This window comes from Talpa occidentalis, unplaced genomic scaffold (genome assembly GCF_014898055.3).
Source record: "Talpa occidentalis isolate TD23 unplaced genomic scaffold, MPIMG_talOcc4v2.1 talOcc4.18, whole genome shotgun sequence".
NCBI classification, from domain to species: domain Eukaryota; kingdom Metazoa; phylum Chordata; class Mammalia; order Eulipotyphla; family Talpidae; genus Talpa; species Talpa occidentalis.
Window position 1 is genome coordinate 12,538,516 of NW_023601851.1, and position 14,313 is coordinate 12,552,828.

Sequence of the window (14,313 nt, forward strand, 5' to 3'; positions counted from 1 at the left end):
TTATCCTTTATAGCTCAACAGCCTTACAATCTTCCTAGGTTAAAACAATTAGAAACAAAATAAATCTGGGTGAAACAGATAATGTACAAAGGGATTTTAAAATAAGGTTTGGGCCTCCCTGGTGGTGCAGCGGTTGAGCACTGGGTTGTGAAGCTGCCCGCAGCCTCTGCGGTGCCGGTTCGAACCCCGGCTGCTCCCCGGCCACCGGAGGAGGGTCCCGCATGGCACGCAGACCTCTCCTGCGCCCGCTGCTCCCCTCAGCAGTACACTCAGCAGTGTACTTCAGTCCTTCTGCCTGCTCTGCTCCCCGCTCTGGCTCTGGTGAATTCTCTCACCCTCCTGCACTTCTGACTGACCCAGTGCATGTATAAACAAAACAAACAAACAAATAAATAAAACATGCCTCTATTAAAAAATAATTAATTAATTAATTAAATTAATATAAGGTTCACCGTTTTTTTTTCATTGCTTTAGTATACATGTGGAAAATAAAGAATTATAAAAAAAATTAGAGAAATAATTTTATAAAGAACTACCTTAACTTTAAATAATGGCATTTTCTTCAGCCATAAAATAAAAGCTTTAACTTATTTTTTAATGGTGTAAAACAGGTGACATGGGAAGCAATGTCAACCAATGCACGTCCAAGTAAGAGCAAACAATCAATCAAAATTACTTTGGGGCAATTCCCTAATTTTAATCATTGTACTATGGTTATATAAAGATGTCACCACTTGGGGAATCTGGGTAAAGAGTATATGCAACTCTTTATAATACTTTTTAGCAACTTTTTTGTAAATAAAATTATCTCAAAGTGACAAATTAAATAACAAAATGTTTTGAAGAATTAACATTATGAAAAAAATGTGTTGAAAACGGAGGGAAATTCTTTCCATTACAAGCAAGAGCTAGGGGGCCTCCCTGGTGACGAAGGGGTTAGTCTCAGCACTATCTCTGCTGGGGCCTGAGTTCAATCCCCAGCCAGGGAGCTACCCACATGGCGCAGCAGACCTCTCCTGTCTTGCCCACTGCTCCCCTAAGCAATGTATTTCAGTAGATCCACCTGTTCTGCTCCCCACTCCATCTCTGATGAATCCTCTCACCGCCTCCCACCCATCTGGCCTATACCCCAGTTCTTCTGTGCCTAAATAAACAAATCTTTAAAAAAAAAAAAAGGTTAAAGGGACATTAAAGAATGATGAAAAGAGGGCCTCCCCTGGTGGCGCAGCAGTTGAGCGCTGGGCTACAAAGCTGCCCGCAGCCTCTGCAGTGCCGGTTAGATCCCCGGCCGCTGGCGAGGGTCCCACATGGCGCGACAGACCTCTCCTGTCCCGCCCACTGCTCCCCTCAGCAGTGTATTTCGTCAGTCTGTCTGTTCTGTTCCCAGCTCTGGCTCTGGTGAATTCTTTCACCCTCCCGCACTTCTGACTGTACCCAGTGCTTGTATAAATAAATAATTAAAAAAAAAAAAAAAAAAGAATGATGAAAAGAGCAAGGACTGCCCATTCAGAAACAGATGCACCACTACTCATCAGTGGCAGCTGATCTTAAGCAAACCATTTATCTAATTAAAAAAAATCCTCAGTGTCTCCATTTCCAGACCTTTCTCACAAGGTTGTTAAGAGGATCGACTGAAATACTTATTATAGAAATGTTGGTTTTAATATACAGCATGTTAAATTCTGCAAATGAAGTAAAAGAAAGAAAATGAGAGGGTAAGAGTTATATCTCCTCTGGATATTCAGACAACAGATCAGAACAAATCTGAGAAAAAGAGTAGATGCGCAAATATAAAATCCTCTGTTTATTTCAAGTTTTTAGTGACAATCCCTGTAAACCACACTATTTCACAAGTGATTGCCTTCCCCCTCAAACAGAAATTTATAACTGGGTAACACAGGTAGATTGTCAATGAAACTAAGCAGTTCCAAAATTCATTGTAAGTTCAAAATCATATTTCAATATCAAAGTAGTTTCTTTACTCTCACTTTAAAGCATAAATCTTCATTAGGAACAAATTCTTTTCAACCTATTTGTTTCAGGAAACTACTGAAAGATAGCCAATCAATAGGGATCACAAGCTTGGGCTTTCTCCAAAGGACAATGTTCCCGAGAATCTAATTTGAAATCCATACAAGGGTTTCATGTAGGAACAGGAAAACAAAAAGTTTCATTACTTGGAAATAAGTGTGAGATAGTTACAATTTAGTCATGTCCACTTTATTCACTGATCTCTAATACACTGCACTTCAGACCCAAAAGCAGTTCCCTGCAATACCTAGTAAGTTAAACTCAAAAGGCAGTACTTAAAAGTATGGAATCAAGCAAAAGGTTAGACAAGTTGGCATTCAAAAGAGAAGTGCTAAACACATAAAACATCACCACAAGGGTACGATCTACAAACTCTAAAATGCTGGAAATTCTAAAGAAAAAATAATCCATTTCTTCAATAAATGATACAAAAACAAAAGGGGGTTAAGTTTTAGAGATAAAAGATACTTAAAAGACATGTCAGCCAAATGCAACATAAGAAATTTGTTTAAATCTGGATTTAAACAACTCAAATGTAAAAGATGTTTCTGAGGAAACTGAGAGAAACTATACATAAAATGGCTATTGGACAGTATTATGGAGTTATTTATCATTATTAATTTTGTTGCATGTAATAATGTTACAGTAATGGTGGAATTTAAAAGTATGTATAGGTGAAGCAAATATGGCAAAATGTTAACAATCACTAAGTCTAAAAGGAGGGTACTAATGATACTAATCTATTTTCAGGATTAACTGGAAAGTTAAATAACACAGCAGTAACCAACTGCACAAGCCATCCCTCCCAGTCGCGCCCTGATGGCCTTCCATGCCCATCTTGGTCCTGCTCTGCTTTCCCATCATTTGCCCCCTTGAACTCAAAGCTGTGACACAGAATAAAGAAATATGATGCGACGTACCTGTAGTAGTGGTGGCTAAAGTGACAAGATTCTTTCTTAGCATATCATAGAGTGGGCTGTGAGAAATTAAAAAAAAAAGTGAATATGGCTCTCCATTAAAATTTTAAGTATATTTCTGATATGCTATTTCCCAACTTTCCCTATAATGTATGTATTCTGTGTTTTCCACAGAACAGATTTCTCAGAATCTAAGAATTATTTAAATATCAAGATGTAATGCCCAAGCCCTTGTATTATTTTGTGACCATTAAAAAACTAATTTACATTTAATTTTATTAATAACAACAGTAACACAAGTAGGGAGATTTCCTTACAAGACAATCCCTTCCTTCTAGGACTTAAGTTTTACATTATAATTGGGACTGGGAGTGGAAGGGAGTCTACCAAAATAAGACAAAAGGAGCTGAGAAGAAACAGTCATCACAAAGCTATAGAGTGAAAGAGAAGACTGGATTCTCAATTATTAATTACCTTGTCACTGTGTTAATAACCACATACCCTATGCACCTGGAGAAAGTCACACAGCAGGTCAGAGTAGTTCTACTGTGATTCTCAGGAAGCTCTTCATCAACCTCAAAGTGCCCAGCAAGTCTACATTTCTTTCATCAATTCACTCTTCCCTTCTCTACAACTATTTCACAAAATTATAATCTAGTCACATCAAATTCCCTCCTACCCAGACACATACATGTGATGCTCAATCTGCCTAAAGTTCTCCTTCAACCATTCCCCGCAACTGACACTTTAACTACCCTTCAGCTATCAGCACAAACAGCACTTCCTCAACCAGCACTTCTACCCCCTAAAAAACCCTATATTCCACCCCACAAAATGTACCTTCTTTCTGAAACATTGTTCATAGTATAGCTTGGAAAGCAATAGAATGATAAGGAGGAGAGCATCTCCTGTCTCATACAACTCTTTTAAGACCCTTAAAATGAGAAACTGTTGCTCACTGTTAAATTCTCAGTGTCTTAGAGGCCACCTGACAGATGTAGGCTCTTAAATATTTGTTGACCAGAGAAATAAATAGTCATTACCATTATAACCTAAAGAGATTAAGTGGTGAGGTATAAATGCCCAAAAAGATAAACCCTCAATCTTCTTACCTTGGCTCTCTCACGGAGAAACTCTGACGTCCAAGTAGTTCTCCCAAAAGATCCCCACCACAGTATACCATGTGCTGTTCCTGCTGATCATAGAGCTGCTTCGCCATTATATACTTGCCAAGATAGTGCAAGACCTGCATGGGAATAAAATACCATGAAGAAACCTGTCCAGCTGCTGCCTAAAACACACATGCATGGCGGTGCTGTGTAAAGTGTCCTACAGCAAGAGAGTTGCCCCCAACTAGACTCATTCACTTATTATCATTCTGGACATTAACAAACCATTACTTTCTTTCTTTCTTTTTTTTTTTAAATAATAAATTTTATTTTTATATTCCCCATACAATTGCAACCACCCATTCTGACCCCAATCCCTCCCCTCCCGCCCCTCACCCCCCAAAAAGTGCCTCTGGTTCATAGTTTTTTGTTGATTTTGATTTTCGCTTTCTTATAGTTATTCATTTTTCTGGTCCCTTATTTAAGTTTTCTAGATTCCTGTTATGAGTGAGACCATCCGGTCTTTTTCTTTTTCTTTTTGGCTTATTTCACTGAGCATGATCCCTTCCAGCGCCATCCATGTTGCTGCAAATGGCATGTGTTTATCTTTTTTGAATGATGAGTAATATTCCATGGTATATATGTACCACATCTTCTTAATCCAGTCATCTATTTTTGGGCATTGGGGCTGTTTCCAAAGCTTAGCTATTGTAAACAGTGCTGCTATAAACATAGGGGTGCAGGTGCTCTTTGGAATTGATGTTTCTGTGTCCTTTGGGTAAATACCTAGGAGTGGAATTGCTGGATCCTATGGAAGCTCTATGTTTAGTAGGTCCAGAAATCTCCACACAGCTCTCCATAGTGGTTGGACCAGTTTGCACTCCCACCAACAGTGCAGAAGAGTTCCTTTTTCTCCACACCCTCGCCAACACTTGTTGTTGCTAATTTTTTTAATATGTGCCATTCTCACTGGTGTAAGATGGTATCTCATGGTAGTTTTTATTTACATTTCCCTGATTACAAGGGATGTTGAACATTTATTCATATGATTGTTGGCTATTTGCATTTCCTCTTCAGAGAAGTTTCATTTTAGCTCTTCTGCCCATTTTTGGACTGGATTATTTTCTTTGTTGTTGTTGAGTCTCATCAGCTTTTCGTAGATTTTTTTTGATCAATCCTTCATCGTTAGTGTTGTGTGCAAAAATGTTCTCCCAGTTGGTGGGGTTTCTCTTTGTTTTTGTTATTGTCTCTTTTGCTGTACAGAAGCTCTTTAATTTGATGTAGTCCCAGCTGTTTATCTTTGCCTTCACTGTCACTGCTTTGGGTGATGTGTCTGTAAAGATGTCTTTGATGTGCAAATCACGTAGTGTTTCGCCTATATTTCCTTCTATATATTTTATGGTTTCAGGTTTTATGTCTAGTTCTTTAATCCATTTTGAATTGATTTTTGTGTATGGTGTGAGGTAGTGGTCAAGCTTCATTCTTTTGCATGTAGCGACCCAGTTTTCCCAGCACCATTTATTGAACAAACTTTCTTTGCTCCAATGCATAGTCTTTGCTCCTTTGTCAAAGATTAGTTGACCATAAATCTGTGGGTTTATTTCTGGATTTTCTATTCAATTCCATTGGTCTGTGTGTCTGTTCTTGTTCCAATACCATGCAGTTTTGATGATTATGGCTTTGTAGTAGAGTTTGAAGTCTGGGAGTGTGATGCCTCCATTCCCTTCTTTTTTTTTTCAGGAGAGCTTTGGCTATTCGGGGTTTTTTGTGATTCCATATGAATTTCATCAATAATTGTTCTATTTCTTTGAAGAATGACATTGAAATTTTGATTGGAATAGCATTGAATCTGTAGATTGCTTTTGGTAGGATGGCCATTTTAATAATGTTTATTCTTCCAATCCATGAGCAGGGGATGTCTTTCCATTTCGTTGTGTCTTCTTCTATTTCTTTTAACAGTGTTTTATAGTTTTCTTTGTATAGGTCCTTTACCTCTTTTGTTAGATTTATTCCCAAATATTTGATTTTTTTTGTTTCAATAGTAAAAGGGATGTTTTTTTTGATTTCTTCTTCTTCAGATTTATTGTTTGTGTATAGGAAGGCTACTGACTTTTGCGTGTTGATTTTGTATCCTGCCACTTTACTGAACTGATTGATGAGTTGAATTAGTTTTTCTGTGGAGTTTTTGGGGTTCTCTATGTATATTATCATATCATCTGCAAACAGTGATAGTTTGACTTCTTCTTTTCCTATTTGGATTCCTTGGATGTCTTTCTCTTGTCTTATTGCTCTGGCTAGGGCTTCCAGTATTATATTGAAGAACAGTGGTGAGAGTGGACATCCTTGTCTTGTTCCAGATCTTAATGGAATTGCTTTCAGCTTTTCACCATTGAGAATGATACTGGCTGTTGGCTTGTCATAAATAGCCTTTATGATGTTGAGGTATGTTCCTTGTATCCCAAGAATTTCAAGGGCTTTTATCATGAATGGGTGTTGCACTTTGTCGAAAGCTTTCTCAGCATCTATTGATATTATCATATGGTTTTTATATTTCTTTTTGTTGATGTGTTGGATAACGTTGATTGATTTTCGGATGTTGAACCATCCTTGTGTCCCTGGAATGAATCCTACTTGGTCGTGGTGAATTATCTTATGGACACATTGTTGGATTCTGATAGCTAAAATTTTATTGAGGATTTTTGCATCAGTGTTCATTAGGGAGATTGGCCTGTAGTTTTCCTTTTTTGTGTTGTCCTTGTTTGGTTTTGGTATTAGTGTAATGTTGGCTTCATAGAACGTGTTTGGTATTGTCCCTTCCTTCTCAATTTTTTGAAAGAGTTTGTGAAGGATAGGCACTAATTCATCTCTGAATGTTTGGTAGAATTCATTTGTAAATCCATCAGGTCCTGGGCTTTTGTTTTTGGGGAGGTTTTTGATTACCATTTCAATTTCGCTAATTGTAATTGGTCTGTTTAGGTTTTCTATTTCTTCTTTATCTAGCTTTGGGTGATTGTAGAGTTGTAGGAATTTGTCCATCTCCTCTAGATTGTTGAACTTGTTTCCATATAACTGTTCATAGTAGTTACTGATTATTCTTTTGATTTCTGCTGTGTCCATTGTGATTTCTCCTCTTTCATTTGTGATCCTGTTTATTTGTGCTTTCTCCCTTTTTTCCTTTGTGAGCCTGGCTAGGGGTTTGTCTATTTTATTGATTTTTTTCAAAGAACCAGCTCTTGGTTTCATTGATCTTTTGGATTGTTTTTTTAGTTTCAATTTCATTTATTTCTGCTTTGGTTTTTATTATTTCTTTTCTTCTACTGGTTTTGGGTTTTTTTTGTTGTTCTTTTTCTAGATCTTTGAGCTTCGAGATTAGGTTGTTTCTTTGAGTTCTTTCTTGTTTCTTGATGTGAGCTTCTATTGCTATATATTTTCCTCTTATTACTGCTTTTGCTGCATCCCATACATTTAGGATATTGGTGTCCTCCTTGTCATTCAGTTCAAAGAATTTTTTAATTTCTTCTTTGATCTCCTCATTAGTCCAGTGGTCTTCCAGTAGTGTGGTTTTTAATCTCCATGAGGTAGGAAAGTTCCTTGCCTTCTTTTTATGGTTTATTTCTAGTTTGATGCCTTCATGGTCAGAAAAGATGGTTGATATGATTTCAATCTTGGTGTATATGTTGATGTTTGTCTTGTGCCCCAGTATGTGATCGATCCTGGAGAATGATCCATGTGCGCTTGAGAAAAATGTGTACTCCGTTTTTTGGGGTTTAGTGTTCTATAGATGTCTGTTAAGCCCAAATGCTCTAGGTCCTTATTTAGAGCTTTAGTTTCTTTACTTATTTTTTGTCTTGTTGATCTATCCATTGTTGATAGTGGTGTGTTGAAGTCTCCCACGACGTATGTGTTTTCTCTGATGTCTGTTTTCAGAGAGGACAACAGTTGTCTGATATATTTTGGTGCTCCTTCGTTTGGTGAGTATATGTTAATGAGTGTTATTTCTTCTTGAAGTATTGTCCCCTTGATCATGATGTAGTGACCATTGGGATCCCTTTTTATTTTTTTGAGTTTGAAATCTGTTTTATCTAATATAAGTATAGCTGTTCCTGCTTTCTTTTTTGGTCCATTTGCTTGTAGGATTGTTTTCCATCCTTTAACTTTGAGCCTATTTTTATCTTTTGTAGCTAAATGTGTTTCCTGGAGACAGCAAAAGGTTGGGTTTTGTTTCTTAATCCAGGCTGCAACTCTGTGTCTTTTTATTGAAGAGTTTAGTCCATTTACATTTAGAGATAATATTGATATGTTAGCATTTGTATTTGCCATTGTGTTTGTCTTTCCTTTGATTTTATTTATTCTTTTAATAACTTTTTTTTTTTTTGGCCTTCTTTCATTGTTATTCATCCTTCTGAGGTTCTGGCTTTAGGATTCCTTGTAGTATTTTTTGGAGTGGGGGTTTAGTCGTAATGAAATTCCAGAGAACAAACCATTACTTTCTAGAACAGAAGTGTACTGGTCTGACAAGAAAAAAAGTGGTGAATTTCACCCAGCATTCCCTCAAAAATTTTCTCCCAAGTCTAAATAGAAGTAGTAACTTTAAATTTGCTTGATCAGAAAAGTATTTTCCAAGTCCAAGGGCATAAAACCATAGGCATTTGATATGTGTTCATTTCAGTGGGGGAGTGGGGGAAATAAAGTACAATGTTCAATATGCCATCAGCAGTATAAAGCAGCAATTAGCTTTTTTTAAAAAAATTTATTTATTTATGCATAGAATAGCTGGGGTATAAGCCAGAGATGCCAGGGGTTGAGAGGATTCACCAGAGACAGAGTGGGGAACAGAACAGGCAGACTGACCAAACAGAACAGGCAGAGTGCTGAGGGGAGCAGCGAGATAGGGGAGGTCTGCTGCGCCATGTGGGTTGCTCCCTGGCCGGCTGGGGATCGAACTTGTGCTGCAGAAGCTGCAGACTGCTTCATAGTGTGGTGTTTAACCCCTTGCACCACCAGGGAGGCCCCTAAAGCAGCAATTATCTTTAATTGAAGACCAAGGCAGCAATTATCTTTAGGTCCCAACTTCTCAGGAATTTTAGATATTTGAACAGAAGTTTTTCTAACACTGGTCCCATTATATTGGTACAGTATTTCTAGGGTCCCCTCCATCTCAGACAACATATGTCAGTGAAAATACAACACTCATCAATTACCTAGAAAAAACAGGATGGGGAAGAGCATCTACTGGAAGAAAAGGGAGGAAACTTTATGTCTGTCTAGCGTTCAGAAAAAAATAAATACCCTTTAAGGATACAAAGATCTTCTAAAACACTATTCTAATATGTATGTAATACACTATTCTTATATCATACCTGCCTGAATACACATACTAAAAACCAGTAAAGTTTTTAAATTGGCAAATTCCCTTTATGCAGTCAGCACTCATGATAGAAACAGACTGTGTCCAGGTTTTTCTTCAGTAAAACATTATGTCATGTTATGAAGGAAAATAGCATAATCGATTTTAACAACTTTATAAGTTTTAACAAGTTTGGAAAAAGCCTTACTCATCAGAATTTGAGATATACAGTCCAAAATGGCACACTTACTTCAAAATGATGAAGTCAATATGAGTACTCTATAAAATCTGAAATGCCTCCAGTTTTGTTTCTTTAAGAGGCATAATGGCTCAGGAATGCAGCATTACTGAAAGCTGTTAAGACTTTTAGGGAAAGTCCAAAAAAACCCTGGTATATTTGGGAAGGGTTAGATATTTACTCTATTAAATAAATGCAAGCAATTGATAAAGTTTAACATTTTAATATGCAGTCTTTTCCACTTAAAGGATTCAATTTGTTTTTTGTTAAAAAAAAAAAAAAAAAAAAAACACCTTAGGAGCTAAATAAGTTATTTAAATAAATAAATGTTTAAAATAATTCACAGTGCTCAGAAGAGTATTTGACACATTTATAATGAAAAACCACTGCATTTAATCCCTGCCTGGCAGCACATCCTCTAAATCACAGTGTCATTTTTTAAATCTTGTACATGTTCTGCATTTTAACTCTTGAGATCAATGAACTTCATGGTTAATCTTGCTTAGCTGACAGTATAGTTCAAAAGGAAATTTAAAGGAAATATGAAGTTCAACTTTGCTCAATGGGCTTTAAAAGAAGAAAAAAATGCTTCCATAGAACTCCTGGAGTAGAACTTCCTTTCTGAGGCTTGATCTCAGAACCACATACTCACTAGCTTCTACTGCTCAGCTCTTTTAAAACTGAAACCTTTCCACGATGGCTTACCTCTTTAACAGTGAACATTTCACCTTGTGCACCTGCTGCCTGCAAAATCTTCAAAAGTGGCAATTTTGGTCGTACCTGATATAAATAAAAAATAAACCCATTTACATTTCAATTAGATTGAATTCTGAAGCCCTACAGAGCAAGAAATCTTTTAAAACCTTTTTCAACAAACCCTAGTAGATACTTATCTATTAATGCCCAATCTTCCAGTGCATAAGCTAACTGCCAATGATCAGAATTACTACTTGTTACCTTACTGAAAAATCACTAGGATGGCTATACGGGTAAAGATGTGAGGATTGAGAGAACTTATGCTCTAAGTTGGTGGGAATGTAAAATGGCTCTGGAAAATTGTGGCAATTCCTCAAGAAGCTAAACATACAATTTCCATATGACCCAGGAGGTCCTCCCAGTTTTACATCCAAAAGAACTGAAAGCAGGTATGTAAACAACTGTACACCAATGTTCACAGCAGCATTATTCATAACAGACTTATGTCAAAACCATTTTTTATATAAGGCACATATTACCTTCATCAAATCCAAATTCTACCTTTACCATAGATTAAGACACACAATACTACCCATTGTGCAACGTTCATGAAAACATGTAACAAAATTATGTATTTCTGTATGTTGGAGAAAAAGGTGTGGAACAAGACACACCAAATTAATATCAATGTTAGATAAAGGAGAAGGGACTCTGGAGTTAGGGAGGAGGTGGTCAAAGGAATCTTTATGTACAGACAAATACAGACAAATACACGATAAAATAGAGTAATTTTTTAGAATACATTTGCTATACTTGTTACGGGGCAGCCCTGATATAAAACGGGTTGCCTGGCTGTGGGTCCTCACCTGCGCACTTAAAAGGGACTTTCTCCCTAACATACTTATAATTAAAACTGATTAAAAAACAGCGAAGTAACGCAAACAGGAAATTAATTTAACAGCCTCAGATTCTCCACTAGTCACCCATACCCTAAAATATGCTAATTTTCAAAAGGTACTACTGAGCAATCCATAACCTCCAAATATTTCATCAGTGACCAATTCAAATTTATGGATGTTGATACTGTTTACTCTTTTCCTAGCATGACATTTTAAAAAATAATCATTTCGGCTCTGCATAAAAATCCTAGAGTCAGTCAGGATTTTTAGTTACATGCCCCATTTCAATTTTTAAAAACTTAAAGGAAAATAGAAATGCCTAAAAATGATTTACCTGATTAACTTGTTTTGGAGAGATCCTGCAAGCACTGTCAGACGTTGAACACTGGGCAGAGGTGGGAAATGATGTCATTTTGGCAGTGAAGAATTTGCAGTTTGCTAATAAGTCTAAAAAGAAAAGAATTATGTTTTCTAAAATAAAAATTCTCTCTTTGGCATTCCACTGTGCAGTTATAGTAAAAAATGTATCAGGGCACCCACACAATGTAATACACCCATGATGAAGTTCTTGACACTGCCTGATTCTGCAAGAACCACAAGCACACAATTAAGAGTAAGAACCACCTATGCTGCCTTCAGGTGAAGCCTGAAACAGAAACAGGTTCGGGCATGCTCCAGCCCCCACACCGGTGATAATGAGTAAACTGTTTGCCCTGAAAGTCAAATTTACAATCATTATCACCCCAGTGGAGATCAGATGGGTTTTCATTATTCCTCCCCTCTTAGATAATACTCAAGAGCACCCCCTGGAAGAGATATGCAGAACTGGGGGAATTAACAGGATTAATAGATTTAAGATTCCAAGAGGCTGGCAAGGAAAACCTCTGCAACAAGTTGGAGCACGTCCCAGCAAGGGACCACAGGCAAGGGAGAGTCAAAATAGCATGAGACAAAGCAGTTTTCAAAGTACGCCAACCCCAAAGAGTATAGGAACATAGGAACTAAATACAAAACGGGTTAAACCAAGGTGGACATGATGGAGGACAAGAATAGAAAGACTGGAGGGAGGCCTAAGGAGACTAAAACCTGACTCACACAAGGAGGTGGGGGTCGAGGGGAATAACATGATCATTAACCCAGCTATAGAGGTTGGACTCTTAGGCACCAGTGTCTAATCACAAGGCAGGAGACCCAAGCAGGATCAGATGCTACAGGGAGTAGAGCACAGGCCTGAGGATAAAGATATGGAGAGTGGGCCCACCCTGGAATCTCTGGTCCCTTTCTAGTTTTGCCTGTTACCCAACATCAGCAACAAGCAGGCTACTCCACGGAGCAGTGATCCCTCCCAAAGAGAAGAGGACTATATCAGTGCAGTCTCCGCACAGGCTCGGGGCAGCACTCCCACTGCCCACCTGTGACGATGCAGGTGCTTCTTTTCACCAACTCTCACCCTCCGCAGGGCAGCAGCTTTCTGGCTAACAGTGACCTGTTCCATGCCGGGACGTCTCTTCACTGACCTCAGCGGAGGCCACTCTCCTCAAGGCCGCCCGCCTGCAACCATGCAGGCCTCTTAGAGCAAACCTGTCCCTTTCCCTTTCCCTAATAAAACTATTCTTCAAATATAACTACCGTCTCTATCTCGTGGAGAAACTCGCCTGGGGAACTCGCCGCATGCCGCTGAAACGGGAGCTCTGGGGATACCTCTCCCCAGAATGAACCCAAGGACCCCGCACTCTACAAAAACGACATCAGACATATATGATCAAGGGAAGAGAGAGCATGAATTGAAAGGGTAAGATTTAATTAAAATTTTCACTTCTAACTTTTCTCCAGAAAAAGAGCTACAGAGTTGAGACAATATAAAAGTGTGACATTTCGAGCTGACAGCAGCTTTCCTGTCCGCCTGTAACTATGCTGGTGCCTCTTTCGCCTTTTCCTGATAAACCTGTCCTTTCTGAAATGTATAAAAACAAACACTTCAAGCCTACATGGAATCGCCCAACATTCAGTTTAAACAAGTGGACTAAATCTCGAGGTGGCAGGTTGCCCGAGCCCGCGGACTGGTCAACGAGGTTCTCGAGGGGAGAGCAGCGACCTGAAGAACAGGGGTACACCACGGAGGGAGACACGCACACTCTTGGTTCAGCTATCGCAGGTCTCTTTTACTTTCGGTTTCGGCGGGGCTTTATAGCTGGGGACCGGAAGCGGAAGAAGCAGGCCAACAGTGCCTAGCCAATGACTAAACACATAACCTTATTTGGTGCGCCGGAGGCCCTCATGCGCACTGGGCCGAAAGAAGCACAGCTAATCCCGGAAGGGCACATGCCCTTATTTGGTGCGCCGGAGGTCGTCATGCGCACTGGGCCGAAAGGAGCACAGCCAATCACGGAAGGGGGAAGTATCCTGATGCTGCGAGGTAAGGCACCAGCAGGTCACGGCCTAACATCTTGTTTACATAACCTCTGCCACTAGACTGACGACAGGTGACACATTTAGACAAATGGTGCGATATCCTGACAAACGACTGTTTCACAAGTTCCTGGAAAGAGGGGACGGCCAAGGGCCCTGGCCATACAGATGATGGAAAAACCTGACCTAGAGTGACCAAGGTCTCATAGCGCGGCCCTGGTTGGAGATTTAAGATGCTAAGGTGACATGTGATATATGAAGTGTGGAACCCACTGCAATGCCAGCAGCCATGCACAGAGTGAGGCTGGCAGGCCTCCCAGCCCCCCGCAAATCTTTACTCTCTCTGGGCTCTCTCTGGTGTCATCTCATGGTCTCTTCCTTTAGCAGCCGTCGCTCATCTTCTCAACGTTCTCCAGCACAGCCATTTTCTGTTTGACACTGCCCTTATAGCCTCAGCCTCCAAGCTCAGGTGTGCCCACTTACACAGGCCCACACCATACTCCAGGTGTCCACCATCAGGCATGTGTACCCTGATGCCAGCTCCCAAGCACTTCCTGCATTCAAGGCCGCAGGAGATAGCCACAGGGGCTAGAGACGTAAAAGCCTGAGTATCACTTCCTTACACATGGAATTGCCCAACATTCAGTTGAATCTTACCCTCTGCACA

The 14,313-nt window shown here is 39.2% G+C and overlaps 1 protein-coding gene across 5 annotated transcripts in view; it reads right to left on the reverse strand.

The window, feature by feature from the left end:
* Positions 1-14,313, reverse strand: part of LOC119250713 (protein Mdm4-like) — a 139,616-nt gene that overhangs the window by 18,093 nt on the left and 107,210 nt on the right. For 2 of the 5 annotated variants that reach the window (XM_054697698.1, XM_037518359.2), the window contains exons 2-5: positions 11,572-11,684; positions 10,348-10,422; positions 4,061-4,194; positions 2,521-3,007 (exon numbers count right to left, since the gene is read on the reverse strand). In XM_054697698.1, coding sequence (XP_054553673.1) covers positions 2,767-3,007; positions 4,061-4,194; positions 10,348-10,422; positions 11,572-11,649 — 528 coding nt within the window. In that variant the 5' untranslated portion in view covers positions 11,650-11,684 and the 3' untranslated portion in view covers positions 2,521-2,766. Of the gene's footprint in view, positions 1-2,520; positions 3,008-4,060; positions 4,195-10,347; positions 10,423-11,571; positions 11,685-12,649; positions 12,675-13,332; positions 13,463-14,313 lie in introns of those variants that run through there. The other 3 variants (XM_037518360.2, XM_037518362.2, XM_054697699.1) reach the window with 3 other exon arrangements.